A 25,402-nucleotide genomic window follows, 5' to 3' on the forward strand; every position below is an offset into this window, starting at 1 on the left:
ACTGACAGGTAAAAATGATCTGGACAAAATCCCACCCAGGTTCCAGCAAGTCCATGTCACACAGTGCAGTCACCCAGGGCTGCAGCCTCTGCCACGTGCCAGCAGCAGGTGACCTGTTTGGCCCAGCTCTGCATGGTGGGGAGTGAAAGATGCATCAAACTGCTAGAAATAACACATCACATATGTAACTTTATACAAGGTCTTTTTTTTTTCTTTTAAACACTTTTACAAACACATATAACACTTACAGATAGAATCTTGGAATGTAATATAGGATCTGTAAACATTTCCAGTCTACCAGCTGTAGTAATAGTTCTTTAATTCCTGCATTTGGATAAAGTGCTTCATACATAAGGCTATTTGAGCAAAGCAAAGATACAAGATATTCCAGGCAGGCAAAATTCATACCCTCTGAACAAGATTGTTTCTTCTCATCTCCCTCCAGCAGTCCTGAATAATTTATACCACCCAAAAATGCCCTTCTTCATATGCTCAATAAGCCACAGGTCAGACTTAAAGGATAAGAGTTAACATCTTATACTCTTACCTTTCCTTTTGTGCTGCACAATGACTTATCTATGGAGTTTTTGATACCTCTGCCTCTGACGTAGCAATAAGGGTTTCTGACTGTTCTAGTGGAGAGAATGGCTCGAGGCAAGCAGAGGAGAGAAAATAAGCACAAGGGTGTAAGTTGCTCACAACAGGATGTAAAACCTTACTGCACGGTAGGAAAGGGAGTGACTGGCAGCTGATACCTGTTATGTTCTCTTGATTTATTTCCTGGTGGAAACTGTAAATTGCATGGTCAAGAGGGAGCAAATTACTTCCTATTCCTCCAGGAATTTAGGTAGGGAAAGAACAAGTTTGGCTCAGGCCTGCACTTGTATTTTCTATCCCCTATTCTCAGGTCAATTCAATCCTTTTACAAAGATACTTCCACCAGCACTGAATTTTAGCTCATGTCAAGAAGTAGTGACTATTTATTGTTCCTGCTGCAGTTGTGGAGGCTGATTCTGTCCCCAGCTGGTGCTCTTTGTCTTCTAGGAACAGCAGAAATTGAAGACTCTGAATTAGCCTCTTACAAATTCCAGGAATTACACCCTTGCGTGATCAAAGTAGAAGAGTAAAAGCGCTGGAATGCAGCAAGGCACTGTGGAAAATGTGTTACAAGGAGCAAAGTTCAAGGCAGATGGAAGGAGAGGGAAAGAAGCAAAGACCAAAGTTGTACTGTAAAACTAAGAGGTTGGGAAGCTTTTCAACATGTGGTATCAGTCAAAAAGCCTGTATATTGCCACTTCACAGCTCAGAGCAGAGGTGACCTTAACAGTGACCAAAACAAATAGCCCTTTTGATAAAGACATTCTTCAGGCTCTCCACTGTTTACTACCCTGGTATCTCCATGATATTTGACAGAGACACTGACAGAAAAAATTGGAGGCCTTTTCTCCAATTGTTATTTTAAACACAAGGAAGTCACCATGAGTTCAAGCACTATGCAGAAAGCTTCCATCCAAGAAGGCACATTAACTCTTTGGTGCTACACCTTACATTTATCAGTTCTTGGCTAGGCAGCACACGCTCTTCCGTTAGGCTTATGGGTTGCTTAGTGTTTATTGCAGTCTACCCTTCTACCAGCAATGGGACCAACAACTGAAGTCTTGTTCTCTCCCCTGTACATAGCTGAACTGTTTGCTGCAGAGGGCGATAGCATAGAGGTAATTAGTACTGGCTCCCCTACATTGTAAACTAGGATAGAGAACTGAAATTAACATGATTAATTCCCTGCTACATTCCTCTAGAGCAAGGAAGCTGTACTTGATGCTGCTCTCCTCGAGTCCGACACGTTCCTAAACTGAACAGGGCAAGTACAGCAAGGAAATCCCTCACCTACTGAGGTAAATGTGACACTGCTAGTTGCACACTGACCAGTCTCCCAGAAGCGAGGTTTGCAAACGCAGGGTTGCATGAAACAGTGTGCATTGTTCAGGAGTGAGACAGAAGCTTGACAGTCCTGTATGAAATGAACTCTGAAAGTGCCATTAGCTGTATGAACTCTGAGAATACCTGGCCTACATTCTCAAAACGCTTGGTGAACAGATTGGGGAAAAAAAAAAAAAAAAAAGCAAAACAAGAAAATTACACCCCAAAACTGTTGTCCTCCAAGAGGCAAGGGCTGACAGTGGAGGAGTGGGTGTTTGCTCAAATCAACATAATTCCAGTTTTTTACAGGTTACGTGCTCTATGCACACACGTAGCAGTCTGTGCATTTGAATTACAGACTTTTTGAATTAAAGAATAATTGCTTTGAAGGAGAACAGGAAAGATAAGTTAATTAGTCTAAAGTCCAACTCTGGTTTTGTGTTTGTTTTTTTTTGGAAGTCTGAAGTTGCAACTTCTTTTTCTAAATGTGAGAAGCGCAACGTTTCATTCAGAACTTGCAAAGTACTAGCCCACGGAACATACCCTCGTCATCTATCCCAGCCAAACAAGAAACATAGAAAACATCGGATCTTCCTCCAAAACATACAGCGTTTTCTGAATTTGACTGCTCACATCAATGAAACGACCCTTAATAACAAAGGATGACTAAGACAAAGCAAGTCACAATCTCTAACCAGCCAGCACCTTCTACAGATAGGAGAAATGAAGAGCATCCAAAAACACAGTAAAATGTTCTTTGCACTTTTAACCACAAACTATCTTCCTAAGCAAGGCAATGTCAAGCAACAAAACAAAACAAATTGTGCCATTCTTGAGACAATGTCTCATTTGTCATTATACTGCAGAATCATTTCCCTCCCCAGCCAGTTTGCTCTGGTTTATGAGCAGAACCTCTTCCACGTCACTTTGGGAATCTTCAGGAGAGGGAATCAGAACTGCCACAGCCATTTCCAGTTAGTGCCTCAATGGACAAGGCCAGTATGTAGGAGGAAAGACTTGGAAGAGAGTTAACATTTGAACTGCTATAAAAAGCTCTTGATAGTGTATTCTGAACAGTGTTGTTAAACCAGGTATCCTACACGCTTAAGGCTCAGCACCCAAGAAATTCACCCACATTCAGTGCACTTTACCATGTATCTGGGGGGGAGGGCTGTATGTAATGGATATGCTTGTCTCGTGAATCTGGGCAAATAGCTTATTGTCTTACTCCTAAATGAAGAAACTAACCCATAATTTCCACCTGGTCTAGGAAGATCTTCATGCTGCATTTAATTTTCTAAACAAAAGAAAAAAAAAGCTTTTGTGATTACAGGATTTAAGTGATTTAAATATATTTCCTACTACTGAAAGTACCCCCAAAAGGGAAAATACTGTAATGGTTCCAGTTTAACAGCAAGCATTCATTCCTGTTAATAAGCTTCCTCTTTACCCGCTCAGAGAAAACGCTAAGATGTCATCTCTCAAATTTCCCTTTGACAACTCATTTGGTCCCACAGAAGGTAGGTTCAGGGGAGTCTTATTCGTGTAGAGTTTTGTTGCACACGTTTGCAGTTTCTTCACTTATCAGTTTCTCTAGAGGATATGCACAATTTCCTCTACAGTAACATGACATGCAAGTTCTTCTCCCCCTTGCCATTTCCCTCATGAGGGAAAGTCACTGGAGATACAAAGTGAGACATGGAAAATGTTTAGTCCCTTTATCACAGTCAGAAAAAAAAAAAAAGAAAAAAAAAAAACATTACTGAGGGCCGTGCTCCTTTTAGAGATAAAGAACTGTCACTTCAGTTGTCTTTTCTTCACACACCAGTGTTATCCAGAGCCAGAAAACACATTAATATCCTGATAAATACTGATTTTTGCTAATCAATTTCATCAGCATTGCGTCCCAGCCTACTGGTGTAACAGGATACTTCATCTGATACTAGACCAGAGGAAACACCAGCCATCAGGTCAGCAGTTCTCCAGTAGCCCTAAACAGCTACTCAGCAGATAGATGTCAGAACCTCCAGAAGAAAACAAACAAGCTACCCTGTAGCTGTTCTGCTTGTGTAATAGGAGTGGTTTACAATTAAGGAGTGTTTCGTTTAATTCTTTGCTCATTTATGCCAGGCAAACTCCTCTGAGTTCCTGAACCCAGCCATCTTTGGCCCCAAACTGAGAAATGTGAGCAAGTCCCTAGGCTGCCCTGCAACCACGAGCTGAATCAACGCTGACATACAGTTTGCTAAGCCTCACTGGGAAAATTGCTGTGTCACAGCAGCACTGACCTCTGCCCAGCTGGGTTAAGGAATCCAACCACTTCATTCATGTTTTTTTTTTTTTTTGCTCTAAAGCCTAGCAGTAAGAAATCGAATCCAGACAACTATCAATGGGATGGCTTTCAGATTCCCTCCCGAGCTTAAAGGCAATCCCTCTCCCTTCTGTAAGCACGTGCCTCAGACATCCTGTTCATCTCAGTACTTCAGAAGCTTGTCCGCATGTGTGCAGATAAACATCATTGGAGGGCTGTTAGTACAAGATGCAGAGGCATCAGCAGTAACGCTGCAGCCCTCACTGCACCGTGTCACATCCTGACCCTGTGACGAGTGTCTTTTGGATAACAAAAACCAGCTCTGCCCCAGAGCATTTCAAAATTAAGAGACTGTCTTTACAACTGTATGTTCTGCCCCACATCCAGTCTGTCTAAATCAGAGAGCAGCTCAAAGCAGCAGTATTTAAAAAAAAAAAAAAAAAAAAAGCTGTTTGGAGGATCCATTCTAACATCTGGAGGTAGAGGTCCCACCCCTCCCTTGATTGCACTTCTTGCTCCATGCTAGATGCTCAGAATATTAATTGGAGAAGAAGTTTCCCTCTGGAGGTGATAATGGTGGAGTTGGCATATTGCTAGGTCCCACAAAGAGACAGCTCAACTTCGGCTTCAACTCATTCCAAACTTTACTCATCTGTGGGAAAAAAAAAGGGAGAGAAAAGAAACAGACAACAAGATAGGTTATTATCTCACCACACTGGATTTTAGCAGCAATTTCAGGATACTGAAAACCACAACACAAATTTTCTGAAGCATTTTGGAGAAGTCCAGCGGACCCAGACATTCCTTTTAGACTGGTGCTACATTGACTGAGCAGAGATGGAGGGGAAGCTTCCCATACCTTGGTCAAATTCCTTCACTGAAGGGAAGGAACAAACTGCAGTTATAAAAAATTTTGTAATACAACGAATGCAATAAAGTCCGTGCATGGGGAATGCTGAAATTCATATTTAGGGATGAACAAAAGGGAGCTCTTAGATTTAAAGAGAAAACAAGGAAGTTCTTCCTTGTCATATTCCTCCATAGCACAGCAAAAAAACAGATTCATTTAGCAAGCACACATCGTTCATTACAGAATTGCTAGTTATTTAACAGTACAGTTTTCATCTTTTGGGTAAAGCCACACACAGATGAAAAAAAAAAAACAAACAGCCAGAACAACTTGCCATAAGAAGATGCAGTCATTTAAAAGGGTGATGGGCTAGCCTTGATCCTCCCTCCCTATTGGAAATACCTTAGGTAACTTATTAAGAAGTTTTAAAAGATCTGAGCTGGACAGATGCTTAGGAAGAAGACACGCAGGAGAAAATAAATTAGTTCAGAATTCTCATTTGTATCTTGGGAAAAAGAGCATAGGCCAGAAGAACTCACCTCTTTGTGACCCTGGATCTGGGAGTTGACAAAGGCCCCCAGGATGTGAGAGGTGAGAGGCAGGTAGATGTGGATGAGCTGTGTTTCCTGATGCAGGCAATACAAAGAGAAGTAATTCCGCAGCTCCATAGTTAGGATAGCATTTTCTTGCTGAAAGAAGAGGAATTCAGTCAAATACAATGCCAGGAAGACAGTGCCAAGGAGTTTCACTTGTAGTAGGTCAAAACAGCATTCCTCACCACTCTGGCAATTCAAACGCCTATTAAGAACCTAAAAAAGAAGTGCCTGGACCCATTTGATAGGACAGCAACTGCACAGGATGCTGCTTTCCACACCTCCTGCAAATGACATGTTGCCAGCGAGCCAGTAATAAGTATAGAGGAAAACAAATACATTTTCCTTGAAGCACAGCAGGTATCTCAAATTACCCGAAGTACAAGTTACCATTTCTGGCTAATGGCTTTCTGCAGATATGACTGAGCCGCACAGCGGTGTCATTACAGCAGCCCACTACCACCATTTGCTCTCCCAAGTAATCTGCCCTACCTCCACAATCCGAGACTCCAATTGCTCCACTGATTCTGGTTCTTTGTTCTGCACCGTGGCACTCATCATCTGCTTCTTCATCATGCTGTACTTATGCAATGCTCGCTGGTGCTTGTGCAACACCCCCTTCTCGTGTCTTTCACATAGGTCCTTGACAGAAAAAAAGAACAAAACCAGGTACTTAGTGGGAACTGGGCAGAGTGCTGAGGGACAGCAGGCAGAGGCAAGCCAAGTACATCAGGAACACAAACACATAATCATACTTCGTAATTTCTCCGCTGCGGATTTTTGTTTCTATTTTCAAGAGGGTCAAAAAAATGTTGGCAGATGGGAATTCAAGAAACTAAACTGCCACTTAAGCTCAGTGGTATGGGTCTAAGCAATCTGGAGCATCACTTCAGCCAACGTTTTGGATCTTATCAGGCCACTTATCTTCCGTGACCTTCTCAATATTAAGTGCTGGCAATTAGTCATAGTAATAGCTTGCCAGTGCCCTTCTATTTCAGTCCAGGCCTGGGAATGTCAGGAGCAGCTGCCAAGCACAGTTTCACTAGGTGCTTCTAAAATGTGCATTTGACTGTGAGATTAGTATCAACAAAAACGCTTTCATTTGTGACTGAACTCATGAATCGTCTCCATGAGCCTAACAGTAGCCATTTAATTCACTGCTTTGACTCAAAAGCAGCTAAATCTGGAAAATGGTTAGCTGATCCATGTAATTCAAGCAGTCGTATTTCTGAATTTCTTGCGGGGTTTGCCATTTGGCAAGATCTCATCACAAGAATAGCTGATCAGTAAGGCTATGGAGCTAACTAAGGCCAACAGCCACTCCCCTCCCTCTGCCAGATGCCCAATGCGCCTCTGAACTGGCCTCACAGTTTTCCATCTAGTTGCGTTACACCCTCTAAAAAGCACAAGCTTGTTCTAAACAACTTTTTCATTGGCAGAAGAACAGCAGAGCTCACTTTATAGGACTGGAGTAAATCCAGGAAAAGGTTCAGCTTCTCCACCACATCATTCTCTTCCTGTTTACCCTAGAAAACAAGGAAAAAGTACATTTTATGTAAGCCTGGCAAGAACCAACATCACAGCTCTTCACATCCTTACACCACACAGGCTCTCCACAGTATTCCCCAGGGCATATCAACGGTTACACAACTGCATCAAAAATCTTTCAGATGTCACAGTGGCATTTAGTCTTCAGTATGCAGAACAAAGATCTGACTGGAGCAGGAACAGCTTTTCCAATTGACTGATCATTATAACAAGAGGAGTTAGTTTCGCAGTCCTGCATGTCAGTCCTTCCAGCTTTCTCTGCCTTGGATTTTTTGCTTTGGCAGCCTTCTCTAATCTTTCATCTTTCCTTCTTACAAGATAACTAATCCATTAAATCTATAAATACCTGCATATTCCCCGTAATAGTTCATGCACCAGAAAGCACAAATGAGACACCAAGCTAAGTTTCACCACTTTATTTTTTCCTCCTTTTTCTAAATACTGCCTTTTCTTCCTATATCAATAGAGCTCTCTGGAGCATAAACTGCAGAAAAAAAAAGAACCAGTCCAACAGATCTATAAAGGCATGCAAAGTATTTTAACACAAGGAGATGAGAAGAAGACAAAACTATTATTTTTGCTTCCCAGACTGTCATGATGTCACATCATTCTAACAGTCATTATCACGCTGTACGCTTACACAGGAATATGACACTTCTGTCTGAATGACTTTCATGTACTGTTTAAGTAACGTGAATGTCAAAGCTTGATTCAGAAATTCTTCTGGATTCTCTGCAGCAGGTAAATAAGAGAATGCAGGATTTTTGGACAGCTCAGTGGAGCAGCACAACTTAACTTGTCCAATAACCATTTAGAAGGAAAAAATAGCATGCCTTTCTCTCCACGCCCTTGCCCATTATATTTTTTCCCCATTTAAACACAGCACAGGTTTTTCATTCAAGCATGAACAAGCAGGCTGGTGGCGGAGGATGCGACTTTGGACTACAATCTCCTTTTTAAACTTTTTAAGTGCCTATCCCCACAGAATTTGTGATTCTAAAGACACCAATGCATCTTCCTCATTTTACAAAAGGTTAATAAATAAAGAAATAAAATCACTCACCTGCTGCACAGCCTTATCTGCCAGAAGTGCAAATTCAACAGATAGACCCTTCAAGGCTTGCTTCAGAGTCCCCCATGTGCTATTATTCAAAGCAGCCCAGGAAGGAAGCGGTGTAGTGTCTGAGCCTAAAGCACTAGGAGAACAGAAATTAATGTTTAAAACTAGGAGACAAACTCCATTGAGCACCTGCTCTTATTTGCAGAAAGCAGTTCAGAGTTTCAAATGTCCATATAGGTCACAGTGCAGAGCTACCACTGCACAGCCACAAAAGTAGTGCCGTGTATATAGTGGGGGAAGAGATAACACGGTCAGTACCTGAACATCAAAATATTGCTGTTTATTTTTGTTGGTTTATGGAATGCAACCTTAGAGGAAAAAGCATGCATTTTCTTCTTTTGCAGTAGGAAAACTTGATTATAACCTACAGCATGCATTGAAATACCCATTCTTACCAGACCATTTGCAAGTAAACCTCACAGCAGTTTTCAGTTATGAAGCAACAGCAGAAATATCCACATTAGCAAATCTTCTTTCTCCCAACCTACCTTAGCTCCTTTCCAAATATGAGAAGATCTGAGGCATTATCAATGGCTCGAGAAGCTATCCTCTCTGCACGGTCCCGAAGCTTGTAAAAGCTATTGTAAATATTTCTGATGAGTTCCCTGCTGGCAGCAAACTGGGCCTGTATGTCAGCTGGAAGGAAGTCCTGAAGAAGTGCAAGAGATTACTAGTGGATGTAGCAGAGACATACTCCCATATCTTAATTTTGGGCACATCTTATAGTCAGCAGAGAGACAGACTTCTCTTCTGTACTCTCTTTCTTTCTCCACCCTGCAGCAACCCTGATGAGTTCAGCTTTGCAATTTAGATCTCCAAGTCAGATGTCATACATGTACAAATACCCCTAACTTTCAGAGGTAGAAAGAGGTTCAAATACAGGGTGCAGACAGAGTCGGCAAAATCTGCAACTCTACTATGAAGTTAAAATGGGGTTTGTGAGGTTGCAAGCCCACAGGTTCTGATCTGAAGCTATTAAACTGCCAGCATTGCAAAGTCAAGCACGTACTGAAAGTTCAGCTAAGCTCTTTTTGACCTGTGCATCACCAGTAAGAGCCTGAATTAAGCTCCAATTGCAAAATCTTCTGCTAGCAGTGCAGAAACCTGAACAACAACTCAATCTAAAATTGCTCAATGAGCACAGAGAATGTATGCTTAAAATCTGCTGTAGCACTAATCATTGAGATAAGCAGATAAATGCAGAACTTCTGACTTCTCTAAAACAATCAAAATTACTCTCCCACAGGGAGAAAAATAAAGAACAATGACACGAACACATGTGGAAGATATCAATCTAGATATTAGCTTTTAAATGGTGTGGTATGCTCATTTGTTTGGTATGCAAGTACAATTAACTACTAAGAAACACACTCTGAGCAGGATTCACTGTTTAATCTTTCTCATGTTTGTGAACCACTACTGAGCCAGAAATATCAGGTCCTTAAGAGTCAAATATACTTTCTATAAAAATTACAAGCTTAAAAGTCTTTCAAACTCTGGAAACAACTCTCCTCTACCTAAGGTCTCTATCATCAAACAAACGCTGTAACTGATTTACCCAGAGGAAAGAGCCATTTAAACCCGAATTATATGTTGCAAGCAATACATATACGTACCTTGGCCTGGGTAGCTAATCTGCAGGTCATAAACTCATCTCCCACTCCCTGGACCAACTCTCTTAGTTTATTCTGTACGTCCTAAAGAAGAGAGAATCAAATGAGCACGCAAGAACTAAGTGAAACACAGGCAGTGCACACGGGTCTCTCATATTATCATAATAAGGCACAATTTAGGAGGTACAGCTTTATCCAGGTTAAGTTTAGTTCAAGGGAAATCATAACATGTATTCCCCTAAGAACAGTTACCATTTTCAAAATCCTGTACTCGTGGCATCAAATGCAATTACATTCCCCTATCCAGCTGTAGAAATATCTACTGAGAGAAAATGTTCCTTGTCATAGGGAGCAACAATCTGTAGGTCAAAAGCAGTTCTGAACTCTGTGCCCAGGAAAGCAGTTACAGGAAGGTGTGCAAACTCAAACTGCCACTAACAAGTACTCACTGAGCCGCTGAATGACAGAAAGAGCTTCAAGAGCACATCTTCTGAGAAAGGAGGATGTCGAGCCACCAGGTTTATAAAGCGCTTCAGAGCTCTCCTTCTTGATTCTATGAATTCTCGGTCAGCTACAGGAAGGAACATTAAACTTCAATTAATAGATCACATATTACAGCTGCTCGGAAAGAGAAAAAAGAAAGCCGGTAATTTCTTTACACTTATAAACCTTGCTAAAGCACTTCAGCAAAACCAAAGAATGGTCACCAGTACTCTGTTGGCTCTCCAAAACACATCTTTTAGATTGACCACCAGGACAACAATTCCCTCAAGTGGTTCTTCACATCCTACCAAAATCCTGCACATATATCCCTGGGTGGATTTTCACAGGATGGGTCAAGTAAGCAGGATAAACAACTGTGTCTAAGATCTGAACGCTCTGCTTAGAAACTGTGGGGATGCAAAGATCTTTAGTCCTCTGAATGAATTCCAGAAGTGGCCTCCAAAGAGGATCTCGTTTTGTTTGGGACTCCTGGGTGCTGCTGCAATGCAAATGGTGCCTTTTTTTTTTTTTTTCCCCAGTTGCTTCACCAGTATCAGCATCCATCTTTTTCATGCAATACTTCTGAAAGTACTCTGAAGATCTATCTGCATCACAGTCTGCAGCACATCCACCCAAAGTCTTTACTTGTTAAACTAAAAGAAGTTCAGCTCATCTCCCTTCCTGAAGCAGGAAAGAGTTTCAATCAGGTGACACTGCTGCAAAGCAGTAAATCAGAGGTGCTAGCATCTTTTCAGGAAAAGTGGAAAACTATATTAAAATAAATCTGAAGGAACAGGAAGTAGCAAAACTGAAATTAAAAGAATGCACAGGCAAATGGATACCTAAAGTTTACAAAAGGTGCCTTCACGTTTAAGCTGGGAGTTTGCAGGCTGCAGGAGGCCTCTATAATTATCTTTAGTAAGGCGATCAAATTATTTTTTTCATTCATTAGTGTTCCACATCTTGATTGTGCTTTGTTCATACTTTAGCCTACATGGAGATTTCAGAAGTCATCTACTCACTTCCTACAGGATCTGTCCCAGTTTGCTGCCATCCTCCAAAACGAGCAGAGCAGACTATCAATCTTCCTCCATCTGACAGACAGATGTGAGGCCATGTTTTACCAAGACCACGTTATACCAACCCGGAGGTAAGAGTGTAACTTACTACAGGAGCATACAAGTCGCACAGCTTTATCCGTCAGGCTCTGGCACTACGGAATATGCAAGAGTCACACATCTACACTGATCTGTCAAATCCTGCGTTGTACTGTTCCATTTATCAGAAAATTAACCTCCTCAGAAACAAGAAGTACCCATTCCATTTCCTTTTTCCTGTTTGCAGTTTCTATTTAACACCACTTACGCAGCTTTTCTATATTCAGAGTAACTGGACTAAAGGCAATCACCACTGTCTGCCTTCACGCAGACGTGGACTACGTTAGAACTGTACTATTAGCGCAGTTTGGGAACAAATCCTGACAGATTTTTTTTTTTTTTAAACATTTGATATGTATGGGAAGAAATGCACCAGTGAACGCACAGAAGTATCAACACATCAGAAACGCCAGGAAATAAGCAACTGACAAATTATATGTATTGGAAACTTCTTTCAAGCATCCTCTCTCCACCAAGATAAATCAGAGAAGGTCACTTTGCTCACAGGTGTTGCATGAAGTGGAAATTCTGGAAATTCTGGCTGAGAACATTGAATCAGGTCAAATTCAACAGACTGGTTTTCACAACCTCAAAAGAAAGGTCTTTACAATTCACATTCCATCATAAAAAAATATGACCATTGAAGCTTTTCAATAGTATTACTTTGCTTTGTTCTTGTTTGCTATAAACCCTGCTCTGTTCACTGTTTACCAATTCCTTTTTATTGTAGCAATTCACCGATTCCTTGACAGAAATCAATTTTTTTTTTAAAACAAGCTTAGCAGCTCGGGCAGGAGACAAACCAGTGAAGAGCTTGTTCTTCCACAGATAAAGCATAAAACAAGATAGAATTTTATACAGATATGCATCATTTTAAATAATAGAAGTTTAAAAACAATGCCAATATTTTGGATTATTGAAAAATGCAGCAGAACAAACTTCAATATGATTTCAGTCCTGGAATACTTCATTGGTTTCTATTCTAATAGCTACAATGTACTTGAGTGAACTGACATTCCAGCCTCAGTTTTTAATTTCTGGTTATCCTACATACTTGCTGTTGTTTTTACACAGTAAGTTTCTCTGCAGTCTAAAGCCTTATAATGTTTTTGGTTTTTTGTGTTTTTTTTTTAATGTTTGGTCTTCTCTCACTACAGAAAAACAATGGTGCTTCCATGAATCTTTCCCATTCTGAGCACCTCAAAACCAGCACATTGTGCTACATACTAGAGTTGTTCAACAGTACAGTAGCAATTCTACACTCAAAGCATCATCACAGAGTGCACATGATCTTCATAACCTATTTTCCTAAAAATATGATAGCTGCAACTCTGCCATGCTCCTGTGTAGAATTACCCCTTGAATCTTACCAGAAATGTTATTAGATATCAAAATGTACAGGAGGAAAAAAACACACACACACACTGAAACTTTAGATTATGTTACCTCTAAAGATTTCTAAGACAGCAGTAATTCACAGCTCCAAACTGTGTATTAGATTGACAGAATTGTTTTCTGAGCCAAGCAGAAGCAAAGACATTCAATTCTTTCAAGTATTTATTTTCATTGGTTTCATCTTGATCATACTCGCACTGCAACACCTCCAGACAGAAGAGTGACCCAAATTTACCTCCCAGCATCCTCTTAGGTGGCAGTGCTGGCACCATACGATATGGAAACTTCTGCAGCAGCATCTCATGGAACACCACAAAGTCATTATATCTCCTGTAGACCGAGCATTTGAATCTCTGTAATAGAGGGGAAAAAAAGAAAAATCAATACAGGCTGGACAATGAGGAGCATTTCCATTAATTTTCTACCATCAGCTGCACTGAAAAGAAAGGAAAGAAATCTCACAAAAGGGCTGCAGAAATAAAATATTCCTTATTTTTAGAGGTCTTGTGGTGGGAAACAAGGAGAAAAGTCTCTAAATGCAACCACCCTTCCATTATGAATAGAGGTAACATTCTTCTGAGAGTAAGATTTCAGGTAAAAGTTTATGTCACACTCCATTCACACACGAGAGAAAATGAAAAGGAGAAGTTTCCTAAAAAATGGCAAATCTATCTAAATCTGTAGTGGTTCCACACTTCCTCAAACTCCCTGTTCTTTCAAATCAGACAGAACACTTAGAACTAGTGCCAATACTCAAGTGCCCTAAAGAGCTCCTTTCTTGAAGTACTGCAAGTGCCTGCTTTAGCTCCTGGGAACTTTCCTTAAATCAGCTTCAGATCCAGAGGTGGCAAAACAAACTTAGAACATGTTCAGTATTAGCCCAAATGGCTGACCTTTTAAGCGAACCTCGTAAGACAAAAAGAGACCTTCTATTGATGCTAGATCTATAAACAAACACTTAAAGATCCATTAAAACCTTAGCCTTTAACTCTGCCTTAGATCAGTGTGTAGAACAGACCAAGGAAACTGGGCATTCATTCCAAAAGGAGTTAAGTGGCAGCTACAAGGAGATATTTGAGAGGTAAAAGTCATTAAAAAATAATTAAAAATAAGAGCAAAAACCAAAAAACAAACACGACTACTACACATTGATCTACTGAACAGCTAGTAAGAAAGCCTACATATGACTATCTGCATTCTCACTACTGTTGTGTTGCACATCACACACCCCTTACTATGACACTATGAATTTTCAGAAATAAAGCAACGAGGCACATAACTGGAGCACAACGGGTACAGCCCTTAGGGCCTCCCCCTGTCTCATTTGAAATCTGATGCTGATTTGTGTTGCAGATCTTAGATGAAGTGCAAAGCCAAGCTATTTCTTCTCCCAGAAGCATAGTTCTACAGCTAGAACTGAGAGGGACGACAGCAACTGAAAGGAATTGGCAATGGGTTTCTTCCTAAATTCAATACCTAGAGAGACCACCAGGATCTCAATAGTGTCTTGACATTGCAGGAAGAAACAGAGCCCTAAAGAGCCCACAGAAACATTCCCTGTCTGCCCTTTTCCCCCCACACAACAGTCTTTGAGAAACTTACAGACACAGCCTAAAGCCCTGGCCGTCACTGCAGGGAAGTGACCCAAAGGCGATGCTGAATATGGACAATGGTGACCGCAACAGTTTGAGTGCTACTCACTAACTGGTGCTTTGGTGGACTGGGAGCTGCAAATTGCTCATAGTCCATTTTAAATATGACCAATTTCTGTCTTGAAAAAACACACAGAAGATCCTGGAGAGCTATTTCACTGGCTGTTCCATAACTAAAAGATACACCACCTTCAGTCTTCACTAATACCAAGAGCAGAACCTTGAGGTCAGGCTTAGGGCAAGCAAACTGGAAGTGGCCTAGACTCTGCGGAAGTTATTTGCAGTACCTTTTATGTTTATAAAGGATTGCAGTTTAGCACGGACAATATGATTTCTTCACAAGCTCTAAGTAGTCTGAAATATGCAATAGGACACACCAATCCCTTACAGAATCATTCCATTTATGCTGCACATCTGCTTTTCTAGAGAGCTCAGGTGGGTTAGCACTCCTGATGGTATCCACTCACTTTGCAGAACTAGCTGACTACACACCAGACCTCAGCTAGATGTCCCGTACTGACAAAATGAAGGTCAAGAAAGCACTGGGTTGGCGCATTTAGAGCAAATCAATACAACCGGCCTACTGAAAATCAGCATCACCCAACACACCTATCAATCAGACAAGACTTTGCCAAAAGCAACTGCGTGGACATTCCTGAGAAGACACATTCTCACTAAGAGCATTGCTTGTTCACATTACCTTGCTGGAAACCTCATATTCCACATGTTTCAGAAAAAGGCCCTTCTTCTCAGGTATAAGCTCCACCTGCACACTATCCTTGCTCAATAGCTCTTGTAGGGTGTGGGAAAGCAGCAGTGGATTTCCCTGGGGCGCCTGCATTAGAAATTGTTCCGGTTCCCTCGGTTCATTTACTGGAGGCTTTGCCAAATCTAAAAGACAAAAAGGGAGAAACAGTCCAGTAGACCCTGCAAATATAAACTGAAAGAAGGAGCCTTAAAATATTCTGTTCCCTCGGTGCTCCTGCAGTGGTGCAACATGACCAGAAGAGCACCGAAGCCACTCCTCCCCCAGGAGGCTATGCTACTTCCCACACGTTCGAGGCACTGGAACCTCCCTCTTTGCTACACCCAGGAGTGCTACCAATTACACCGAGTCAGAAAGCCATCTCCACTAAGCAAAAGAAGAATCACAGGCCAAATTTGTTCCGTGAATCAGCTAGGAGGCCTGCATTTCCTGTCTGTCCAGCTCCCACCACAGAAGGATCTGCCAAAATGAACGAAACCCTAGCTCAGCACTTTTGGATCCTGCCTAGAACAACTCATGGAAGTAAAGAAAACGTCCTACTTTACTGCACTGCAGAAATCTAATACGTTAATTTCACAGGCCATTACAAAGGAAAGAGACATTTTGTTTGACATAATTATATTAAAGCGTATGACAGTATGCTAGAGCGTGCATGATTTGTGGTAATTTACTATGTCAATATGTTTAAGTTCAATAGCAGGAGAACAAGGATCCCAGTAATGTCTACCAACAAGACAGTTTACTCCATCACAGCAAGCTCAGGAAATAGCTTCCAAATACATCAATTCTACTGCTTGTAGCTAAAAAACAAACAGGATAGGGTTATTTTGTTGTGGTTTGTTTGGTTTTGTCTTTTACAGTGAATTCAGCTTTAGCTGGATAGCTTTGGACAGAGAGAGATCCTAACAAATTCCCAGCAAGATGCAAAAGTGAATAAAGATGGCTCTAAGAGCATGGCCCTGGAAGGCAGACTATACCAAAGAAGGGGAAAAGAGGATGATTCAAAACGCTCTCTTAATGACTGACTCAAGCCCACTATCTGAACTTGCCTTCATAGCTCCGTGTTATGAGACTGCAAACAAAGCTTACACTGTTTTTACAAAGCTATCGTTTTTTCCACCCATCTTACACATATGAAAAACCAGCAACAGGGTGAAAAATGTGGTTGTAACCCTGGAATCTCTTCAACCCATACCTGGGTCTGGAACAGATGGGTTGCTTCCAGTCTGCATTCATCTGTTTAAAAGGGATACTGTGAGCAAGTTCTTTTACAAAAGAAGTTGTATCCACTGACGAAAACCCACCTAGAAAAGCTAAGGAGCATTAACCATCCCCTCCTTGCAAGCGTGTCAAAGTTACAGCCCTTCTTAAACACATCTAAAAGTTTGATATTACGAGAAGACAGTAACAAGATAGAAGCAAGAATTTTTCCTGTGAGCCTTGATACATAGTTCAAAAGGTTGGTAAGAAGTTCCCTCAGGAAGATACAGATTCATAACCTTACCTTGACAGCCCTGACCTCCTGATAAGGATTTCCCACCTGTTCCTTCACGTGCTCAAGGCCCTGGAAAATGGGGAGGCAACCTCCAATTCCTCAGACAGTTGCAGCCTTTGTTTTGTAAATGACTTGAGGAAACCAAACCTAATCCAGGACAAATGACCTTATCCCACATGTCTCATCAGGCTCCCGATTCCTGCGAACGTGACTCAGAGAAGCAAGTCTTAACACCTCTGCTTTAATGGAGTAATGTATCGCCTATTAGCCCCACCTACAAACAGCTTCTGAAGAGTTCCAGTTAATTACCAGAAATTTGTAGTGAAAACTCGAGCTAATTCAATGCTGACAAGGGGACACTGCTGGATAACGTGGTAACACACACACCTGTGTATCCACTTTTCAGATAGATGCTGAACCGAGAAGGAAAGGAGGAAAGAGAACTCCAAATTCAGAGAATAAAGCACACGGTTTTCTCGTGTAGTAAAATCCTCCCACCTGATACTTGGTGGCGCAGCACAGTTATAATAAACCATTCTCCCAAGGGGAAGCCCTAAAAATACACACAAGGAGTAGTACGAAGAGCACAAGACAGCCTCACTCCCCAGAGCAGCGGTTCCCCGGGTGCACGCCCTTCTAATTCTTGGTTTTAATTGCTCAAGACACATCAATGAAATGCAACGTGACACGAGAGATTTTCTTATTTCTGCCCTGCACACACACACGCCCTGACAGAATTCCACAGTCCTCTGTGGTGCTGAACCAGCAGCTCACCTTTCAGGGGAAGTCACAGCACGCCAGTCTCCCCAAAGGGGCTAGCCAAAATTCAGCCCACCTGCTTCCTGAGAGCAGTGCCAACCTGCACTAGCACAACACTCCTCCTGCCTGCTGAACCACTCTCCCTGCTTTCCGTTTTCCTGCTGGCCAGCAGACAAAGCAGGGATTTCATGGCACAAACTGCTCCCTGCTCTGGGGCTACGGCACCATCCGAACTATTGAAACTCCCAGTGGGAAAAGATAAGTACTGGGAGAAAAGACCAACAGGATGAGCTGTGAATGCCTCAGTATTTCACCTGTAAATCCTGAAATCTGATGCATGATCCAAACCATCAGCCCCCAGTGTTGAAAAGGTCTCTCCTACTCGACCTGAACCCACGTTACCCCAAAGACAAGTGCAGAGTGAAGCCCCACAGAGAGATCTAGTCAAGACTCGACGTTCCTTCAACAAATCAGTCATGCTGCTTCTTCTATGTGAAATACTTTGCCACTTTTCATCAAGTTATTCTCTAAATTTGCTTTCTAAAATTCACCTTCAGGAAATACCTTCTTTTCTCACCAGTTCACACATTTGGCTCTTCCTGAAATACTCTGTAGCTTCTTTAGATCCCACCTTGTCCAAATATCTAAAGTCATATAAACAAGCCTGAATAATTACTGTTTAACTAATCATCTCTCTTCCACGTCAACAAGACAGTTAGTCGGGGTGAACGTGCACCCCCAAACACCAGTCTGAGAATGCTGCGAGATTACTTTGGAACCGTTAACCTGGTCTGGAAAACACCATCCTGGCATTAACATTAACCCTGCAGAACAATGTATCCTTAAACTATTCATCAGCCCATCTTTCATTCTACTTACTAAAGAGTCAATTCAGAAACAGCCTGGAGAGTCCTGGCCAGGAATGGTGGATAATAGTGTGAGCTCATTGGTATGAGCTCCTGTGTTCAACCAATACAAGGATTTACATGCATTGTAACAACACACTTACTGTTTCCCATCACGCGCGCTCCTTGAGAACAGCTAATTTTGAAAACATTCCCTTTGGTCTCAGATCATCATCTAACAGAGTTTATATAAATAGAGCGGTAAATGAATATAGAAATGAGGTAGGGAATGGATGCCCATACAGGGAAGCAGATAAAATTCAATCAGCTTTTTGTAAAAGCTATCCTTTTGCTACTGTAGAGTTTCTCAATCTGGTGTCAATAAGACATGAGGAAGTAGCCTGGTATAACTGAAAACAACTTGATATAACAGCTAAAAAGAATACACATGAGCAAACTGGCAGGCAGCAAGAAGACAAGAAATAGAAGTTTAAAGAAGCATTCAAAGCATAGCCCGATTTTTTGTTTTGTTTTATTGTAAAAGAAAACAACTGTGAAAACATGGCTTTTTTTTCTCCTTATTTATTTATTTATTTATTTATTTTGGTAAGAAGTTGGGTAGCCTTTGGACTGAAAGGAATTAAGAAACTTATCCCAGGAACAACCCAAATAGAACACTACATCGCTTTATGCCACACATTTCAAGGTTTAGTTAGCACTCTGAGCTCACAGCTCCCTTACATACAACTAGCAATACAGCAGAACTCCGCAGTTACTGGGTTCCTCAATCAAAAACTTCTACAACCACATGTGTGTGTGGAATTTCAGATCTCTGGTGAGCTGCACACGAGTTTTGCAGGCACACGTAGGCAACAGGGGCAATATAAGGACTGGAAGCATACCTCTCAAATCACAGAACAGATCTCCCTTCCCCACTGAGGCTCTCTCAGCCACATTTGGAGGGTTTATCTCTGTTTCACAGATGGCTGCCAAGCGTAACTCTGTATTATACTTGGGTGTTAATCCGCTAAATTTATTAGACACGCTTATATAGAAGATGCCATAGAATTGCTCATTACGTTTGTGGCAGATCTTCTATAAGCAGAAAGGAATCTGAAAGGAAGGAAAGCCTTTAGGAAAAAGAACTAAGATTTCCTCATCGTTATCACAGGCCACTGCCTTACGGAGTAGAGGTAATCCAGCTCACAGGAAACGCAGGGGAGTAAAAGAACCATGCATTTTTGTACACTGATACCTCAGATTTCCTCCTGGCAAAGCTGAAGGCTCCTGGACCAGGCATACTCTAACAGCAATGTAAATATCATTCATCAGCATTTCCCCTTCCTTTCTGTCTTCTCATGAAAAGCCTCAGGAATTATGGAAATGCCTTTCCCCCTTGTTCTGTCAAACACATTCCTCCTTAATTCCAGAACTCCCTTTCAGTGTCCACACACACCAGCCTCTCTAAAAGCTGACACAGACTTTGGCTACAACTTCAAGTCCATTCCCTTCCCCTTTTTTTAAAAAAAGAAAAAAAACCCTTACATAATTTGAAATCCCCTAAAGACAAGGGAAAGAAGGAAAAAAAAAAAAAAAAAAAACAGAAGTCCCACAAAAAAAAAAAAAAAAACTTTCTTCTTATTAAGTGCATTACATATCTTCTTGAGACAACTGTATGCAACCCTATTTTATAAGGAACTTTAAACCACGCAGTTATTATTTAGAAAGGAGCACTGTAAAAGAATCAGCCTGCTTTGACCAACAAAAGCAATCCCCGGATCTATGTTCAATACAAAGGAGAGGTCTGTGTTCCTTACTAGGTACAAGGAAAGTTATCATACTTAGTTTCACTCATTAAGAAATGGTGTGATTGTGGCCTTCCTTCTTCCCAACATTTCATTTGTAAATACAAACCATCCAATGCCAAAACAAGATAAAGTAACAAACTCCACCAAAAGCCGAGACGTTGGGATACAGGTTCTAACATTCTGCTTTCCTCCTTAAAATCCCCAGCCTTCTCAGCATGCATATCAAATGTGTGTTCTGTGCTGGCTAGCCTGAGTTGTTTTTTCCTCTATTTTGAGGACGTGGGGATGATTCTGTTGTTTTGTGGTGGCTTGTTTTTTTTTCCCCTTCAGATTGCTAAATTTCATATTGCTATTCAGGACTTGGTGCTTTCCACGATGAAGCACAAAAGCAATGTTACAACTCAGAAGTATTCATGTGAGGTATCTAAGCTTTATTTAGTAATAATTAAAAAAAAAAAAAAAAGAATGGTAGCATTTCTGCATTCCCCTGCAGCTATAGGCTTCTCAAAGTATCATCATCAAATAGAGCACGCAGAAAGAAAGGGGAAAAAAAGGCAACATCACAGATATGCATGCCAGAACAGAGAACTAACTTTAAGGCTTGTGCCCTGTTCTTTTAACCATGCTGTTAGATCAAGTGATTAATTAAGCAGTTTCCCAGTCTGGGAATACAAGGAGCACATTCCTTCACATTCCATCAGCCAGTCAGCTGTGCGGCCACAGTCCCAAGCCACAGCAAACACAAAGTGAGATGGGGCTATACAGTGAACTGAAGAAATAACAGTATTAAGGGAGTAAAGTCCACCAAGGAATGTTCGCAAAGGCTACAGAGACGGAAGTCAAATCCTCACTAGGACAGCTTTATGCTTCCAGTAGAGGACTGCTGAGCTATCCCCCTTCACACCCAGCTCTAGCAAAGAGGTTGGAAGCGTAAAAATTCAGACACAATACATGCAAGTCTTCTGCAGGAAGCCTCCTGTGACGGTAGTTTTCAGACAGCCGTTAGCCACATAGCTATATTCCACCTCCATTCCCACACAAGTCTTTTACAACAGCAGTTTGTCTTAACTATAAAATTGCCAAGTTTCCACAAACATCCCCTTCCAAGAAACCCCGTCAGAAGAAATTATCCTTTATTTTATTTTGTTTCTTATCTTCCTTGTACATTTCTCATCCTCTTAATTACACTGGGCAAAACTTTGACCTAAGTGTTTAAGTATTAAAAAATGACATGCCACTCCAGCCTTTGGATGGTCTTTTTACACATTCTTTGTATTCTGAACAAGGTCATTCATATTTCAAGTTCTGTTACAGCTCCCATCCTTTTGTACCAGTTCGATGCCTGTAATTGCCCCATTTCTCTCCATCAACCCATGCCAACCCACTACAGCTCGAAGATTCTGGGGGCAATCCAAGTGGTTATGTTCAAATTCTACCATCTGCAAGCAGTACAGTGTGTTCCCTACCAAACCTCCCCACTGGCTGCACACACAGTTAAAGATTTACCACCAGAAGACAAGGAGACACCCCCCTTCCTCTCCAGACAGCACACCTGGATTAGCTCCCTGCAGTCATTGCAAAACAGGCTCAAAGGGGAGCAAGAGCCAAAAAAAATAAAGAAAAAGATCAATACAAGTAACTTAGCAGAAATGACTTTAATACATCAGACGTTATCTTATCTTTGGCTTGCGTTAAAGTACTTTTAATCTTGTGAAATTAAGAATGTGTGTGTCCTGTTATAGGTGTGCCTCAATAGGCCCTTCCAGGATGCTCGGATATAGATCCTACTGGAACACTCACCGACTAATTGCTGATCTCTGAAAACGTGCAGTATGAGTATCAAATTCCCAAGATCACCAAACCCACAGCACGATGCTAGAAATTAAAGAGATGCCTCCTTTCATGGCACACTTCTATTTCACTAAGATCACGAGCTGCTTTCTCTGTTTACACAATATAATCTCTGTCAAAGGAAGATGAATTTTCTATACAAGGCTGAGTAGATCAGACAGTTACAGAAGCACCATCGCTAGCGTGGAAGTGAATCAGAAGAGAAACACTCAAGGACAGCTCAGCTTTATCTCTATAAGGCTCCTGAAGCAGATGGTAAAACCGTAACACATACCTGAGTGAGCTCTCTCTTTGATACAGTAGGACATTTTTTCCACAAAGGCTGCTGCTCAATATCCCAAAATCTTACATCAGTCCTGGACAGAAATATTCCAAAATAATTTGTTTATTTATTAACGCGTTATCTGCATCAGGAGTGTCAGAGGCCTAATCAAAAGAACACTTATACTGGATCCTGAATGTAATGCAACCAAATCACCCTACCCTGCGTAAATATTAACTCACCTGTGACCCCTACCAGCTTTTCTTCCCAAACGAAAAAAACAAAACACTCAGCAATCAGCGTGACCCTCCAGCCACTTGCAGAGCGCTTTAGAGGCGCGTTTTCCTCTCAAAGTTTGCTCAGTTTAACCGAGTTTAGCGGTCACTTTCCTGACTCACCCCTCAGCGCCCCCCAAACGGCTCCTTTTGCTGCTGCCACCCCGGCTCCGGGCGGCTCCTGGGGCTGGGGCCAACCTTCCCCGAGCCTTCCCCAAACCCCCTCAGAGCCGCCGAAATCCCCAGGCGAACCCCAGCCCTGCCGCCACCTCCGACAGCGGCCAAAACCTCGGGGCTCCCCGCTCAGCCCGAAACCCGCCCCGGGGGGGGGGTGGGCTCTGAGGGCACGGCGGCCCCTTTTTTACCTCAGGTTTCGGCGGCGTGAGGCGAGCCCCGCGTCGCCCCGCGTTCGCCCCCGTACCTGTGGCGGCGGTGCCGGCGGGCGGCTCGCCCTCCATCGCGGCAGCCCTCGGTCATGTGAGGCCGGGGGCCGGCGGCCGCCCTCCCCTTCCTCCCTCCGCAGCGCGGGCGGAGCGGCCGGGGGAGGCCGCCTCCCGCCTCGGGCACGGGGCCGGGGGCCGCCCCGAGGGGGTGGAAGGGGGGGATCGGGGCGGTCCACGCCGCCTCCCAGCGGCCGGAGCCCCGCGGGAGAGATCGGGCAGGGCCCTTTTTTCCGTGGCTGTGGCGGGTCCGGGAGGCTGAGGGCAGCGAAGAGGCCGAACTCAAACGCGAGCTTCGCGTCCCGGGCCTCAAGGGCGCCGGCACGGGGCTGGGTTTGGCGCAGCGAGCCTCAAAGCGCGCCGGGGTTAGCGAGGAGCCGTTCAGGTAGCTCCCAGAAGTGATATGCTCACACGCCTAGTGCAGGCTTTATTCCAAAAATGATTTTTTTTTTTTTTTTTGTCTGGAAGCTGAGAAAGGTGGTGGGTGTGGGGATGTGGACTGCCAGGCAGAATTCAGCGTGCTACGTGAGGAAATAAATGTGTGTCAGTGGCAATGAGGCTGTCCTTGAAGGCACACAGCTCAGGGGGCAGTGCTGCACGTTGCGAGTCGGGTAACGTACACCGAGACAACTTCTTGGTGTATTTTCTTAAGTTCTTCCACGGTATTTAATTTCTGCTGCCATTTGATCAGGACATTTCCTATTCCAAATATTTTTTACATTTTGCATGTATTTAGATTTTTATGACGCATTACTGAAGATAATTATTTTTTTTTTTTTCCCCAAAGGAAAAGCAATTGCAGCATTTTATACTTTGCACCAGAAGGAATGCACTAATAAAAGTAAATACAAGAAGCAAACATTGTCCTATTCAGGAAAGCATAGAAATACAAACATCTGAAATGCAAATACATTTTCTAAAACTGCCTAAAATAAGAATTTCAGGCATGAATGCCTCTAACATAATTAGCAATATTTTTTTCCACTTCTTTTACGCTCTATTAATCAGGAATGATACGGCTGACACTGGTAGAAAATAAGATGTATGTTTTGCGCAGTGCTTTCCTGAAAACACCATCAAACAAGCAAGACACAAAAGTTTGTATAGATTTTGGATCTCCAGATTAAGATGCTACCAATCCATAATAACGCTTTGTTTCTAACATCCAAAGTATTGGATTCATTCACTAATTAATGTTCCTTATAAATATTTGGAAGATAAACAAATATCTCCACTATATGCAAAGAGAACTAAACCACAGGAAATTATAGTCATAATTTTTTCAGCTGTCATTACAATCACAATACTTTCCCTTGAAACTTTTCATGCTGCTACAAAGACATGAATGATTTGACTGATTCTCCTTTTCCTTCTGCCTCTTCCCTCAGTGCTATTTCCCCACAACCATGGGTGCAGACTAAATCCATGTAGAAAATTAAGAAAGCATGGCATTATTTAAGCTGAGAGGCCCTTCAAATCGTGTTTATACAGCAGCCGAGTGGAGAGTTTTGCAGGCTCAGCACTTCAGAAAACTAAGCGCTACGCAATTTTTCCCCTATATAGCATTTTTTGAGAAAATGAATGAAGGAATCAACATGTTCTCATTTAGCTATAGATCTTTGATTGGTCTGTACTTAAGCTAATAGCATAACTATTTATTTGGTATAAATAAGACATTCTAAACTGAAGATTGCTTTTGCAATCCATGGAAGGAGTCTTGAAGAAAAACACTGTGAAAGAAATAATTCAATTGCTGAAATGATTTTTGAACAGAGCCAGAAAGATTGTGCTTGACATAAGTTATTGAACTCTTCCATATTTATTGTAAATGCAGCAAAAACTTCAGAAAACCTATAGCATAAAGAAATTATCAGCACTAGATAAAGGAAGAGCATGTGTCAGCGACTTCCAGGTAACAAATGTAATGCAAAAGTACAGGACTGCATGAGGTCTTGCAATGGGTCATTCGGTGTATGTCCTATCAGTATTAGGTAAAATTTCATGCAGATCATAAAAATAAGAGCTTCCTTACTCTTTCAGAATTCAGTTTAGGAATCGGTATTTTCAATTCCATCATTCTTAGATCACTTGTACTCAGCAAAATACATGAAGTGTTTCTGTTTTGACAACTGTGTTACACAATACGTCATTCTCATTGGACTTCTTACCCCAAACTTCCCATCGATTAGCATTTTTGCATGTGGAATACTTACAGGAACAAGCTCCAGCTGCCAGACACAATCTCTGGTTTTCAAAGTT

General features: G+C 42.0%; 1 protein-coding gene across 3 annotated transcripts; it reads right to left on the minus strand.

The window, feature by feature from the left end:
* Positions 1–219: 219 nt before the first annotated feature.
* SNX8 (sorting nexin 8) lies at positions 220–23,254 on the minus strand. Of its 3 annotated transcripts, XM_084296354.1 has the most exons (12): positions 23,125–23,155; positions 22,441–22,522; positions 15,343–15,533; positions 13,226–13,343; positions 10,405–10,526; positions 9,959–10,039; positions 8,831–8,991; positions 8,286–8,418; positions 7,132–7,200; positions 6,167–6,316; positions 5,621–5,770; positions 220–4,883 (listed from the first exon to the last, which is right to left on the minus strand). In XM_084296354.1, exons 2-12 carry the CDS (start codon positions 22,472–22,474, stop codon positions 4,770–4,772), a joined length of 1,323 nt encoding a protein of 440 aa, XP_084152480.1. In that variant the 5' UTR covers positions 22,475–22,522; positions 23,125–23,155; the 3' UTR covers positions 220–4,769. The 3 variants fall into 3 exon arrangements, with proteins under 3 accessions (XP_084152480.1, XP_084152479.1, XP_084152481.1); XM_084296353.1 differs by lacking the exon at positions 22,441–22,522 and having other exon boundaries at positions 23,125–23,254; XM_084296355.1 differs by lacking the exon at positions 22,441–22,522 and having other exon boundaries at positions 23,069–23,175.
* Positions 23,255–25,402: the final 2,148 nt, after the last annotated feature.

The sequence above is a fragment of the Netta rufina genome (genome assembly GCF_964035555.1).
Source record: "Netta rufina genome assembly, chromosome: 15".
In the NCBI taxonomy this organism is placed as follows: domain Eukaryota; kingdom Metazoa; phylum Chordata; class Aves; order Anseriformes; family Anatidae; genus Netta; species Netta rufina.

Coding starts and splice junctions, on each gene's coding strand:
- SNX8 (XM_084296353.1), bottom strand. CDS start 23,161: ATGGAGGGCGAGCCGCCCGCCGGCACCGCCGCCACAG. Junction 15,534..23,124: donor CGCCGGCACCGCCGCCACAG/GTACGGGGGCGA, acceptor TTTGTCTTTTAG/ATTTGGCAAAGCCTCCAGTA. Junction 8,992..9,958: donor GATTAGCTACCCAGGCCAAG/GTACGTATATGT, acceptor GCACTTCTTCAG/GACTTCCTTCCAGCTGACAT.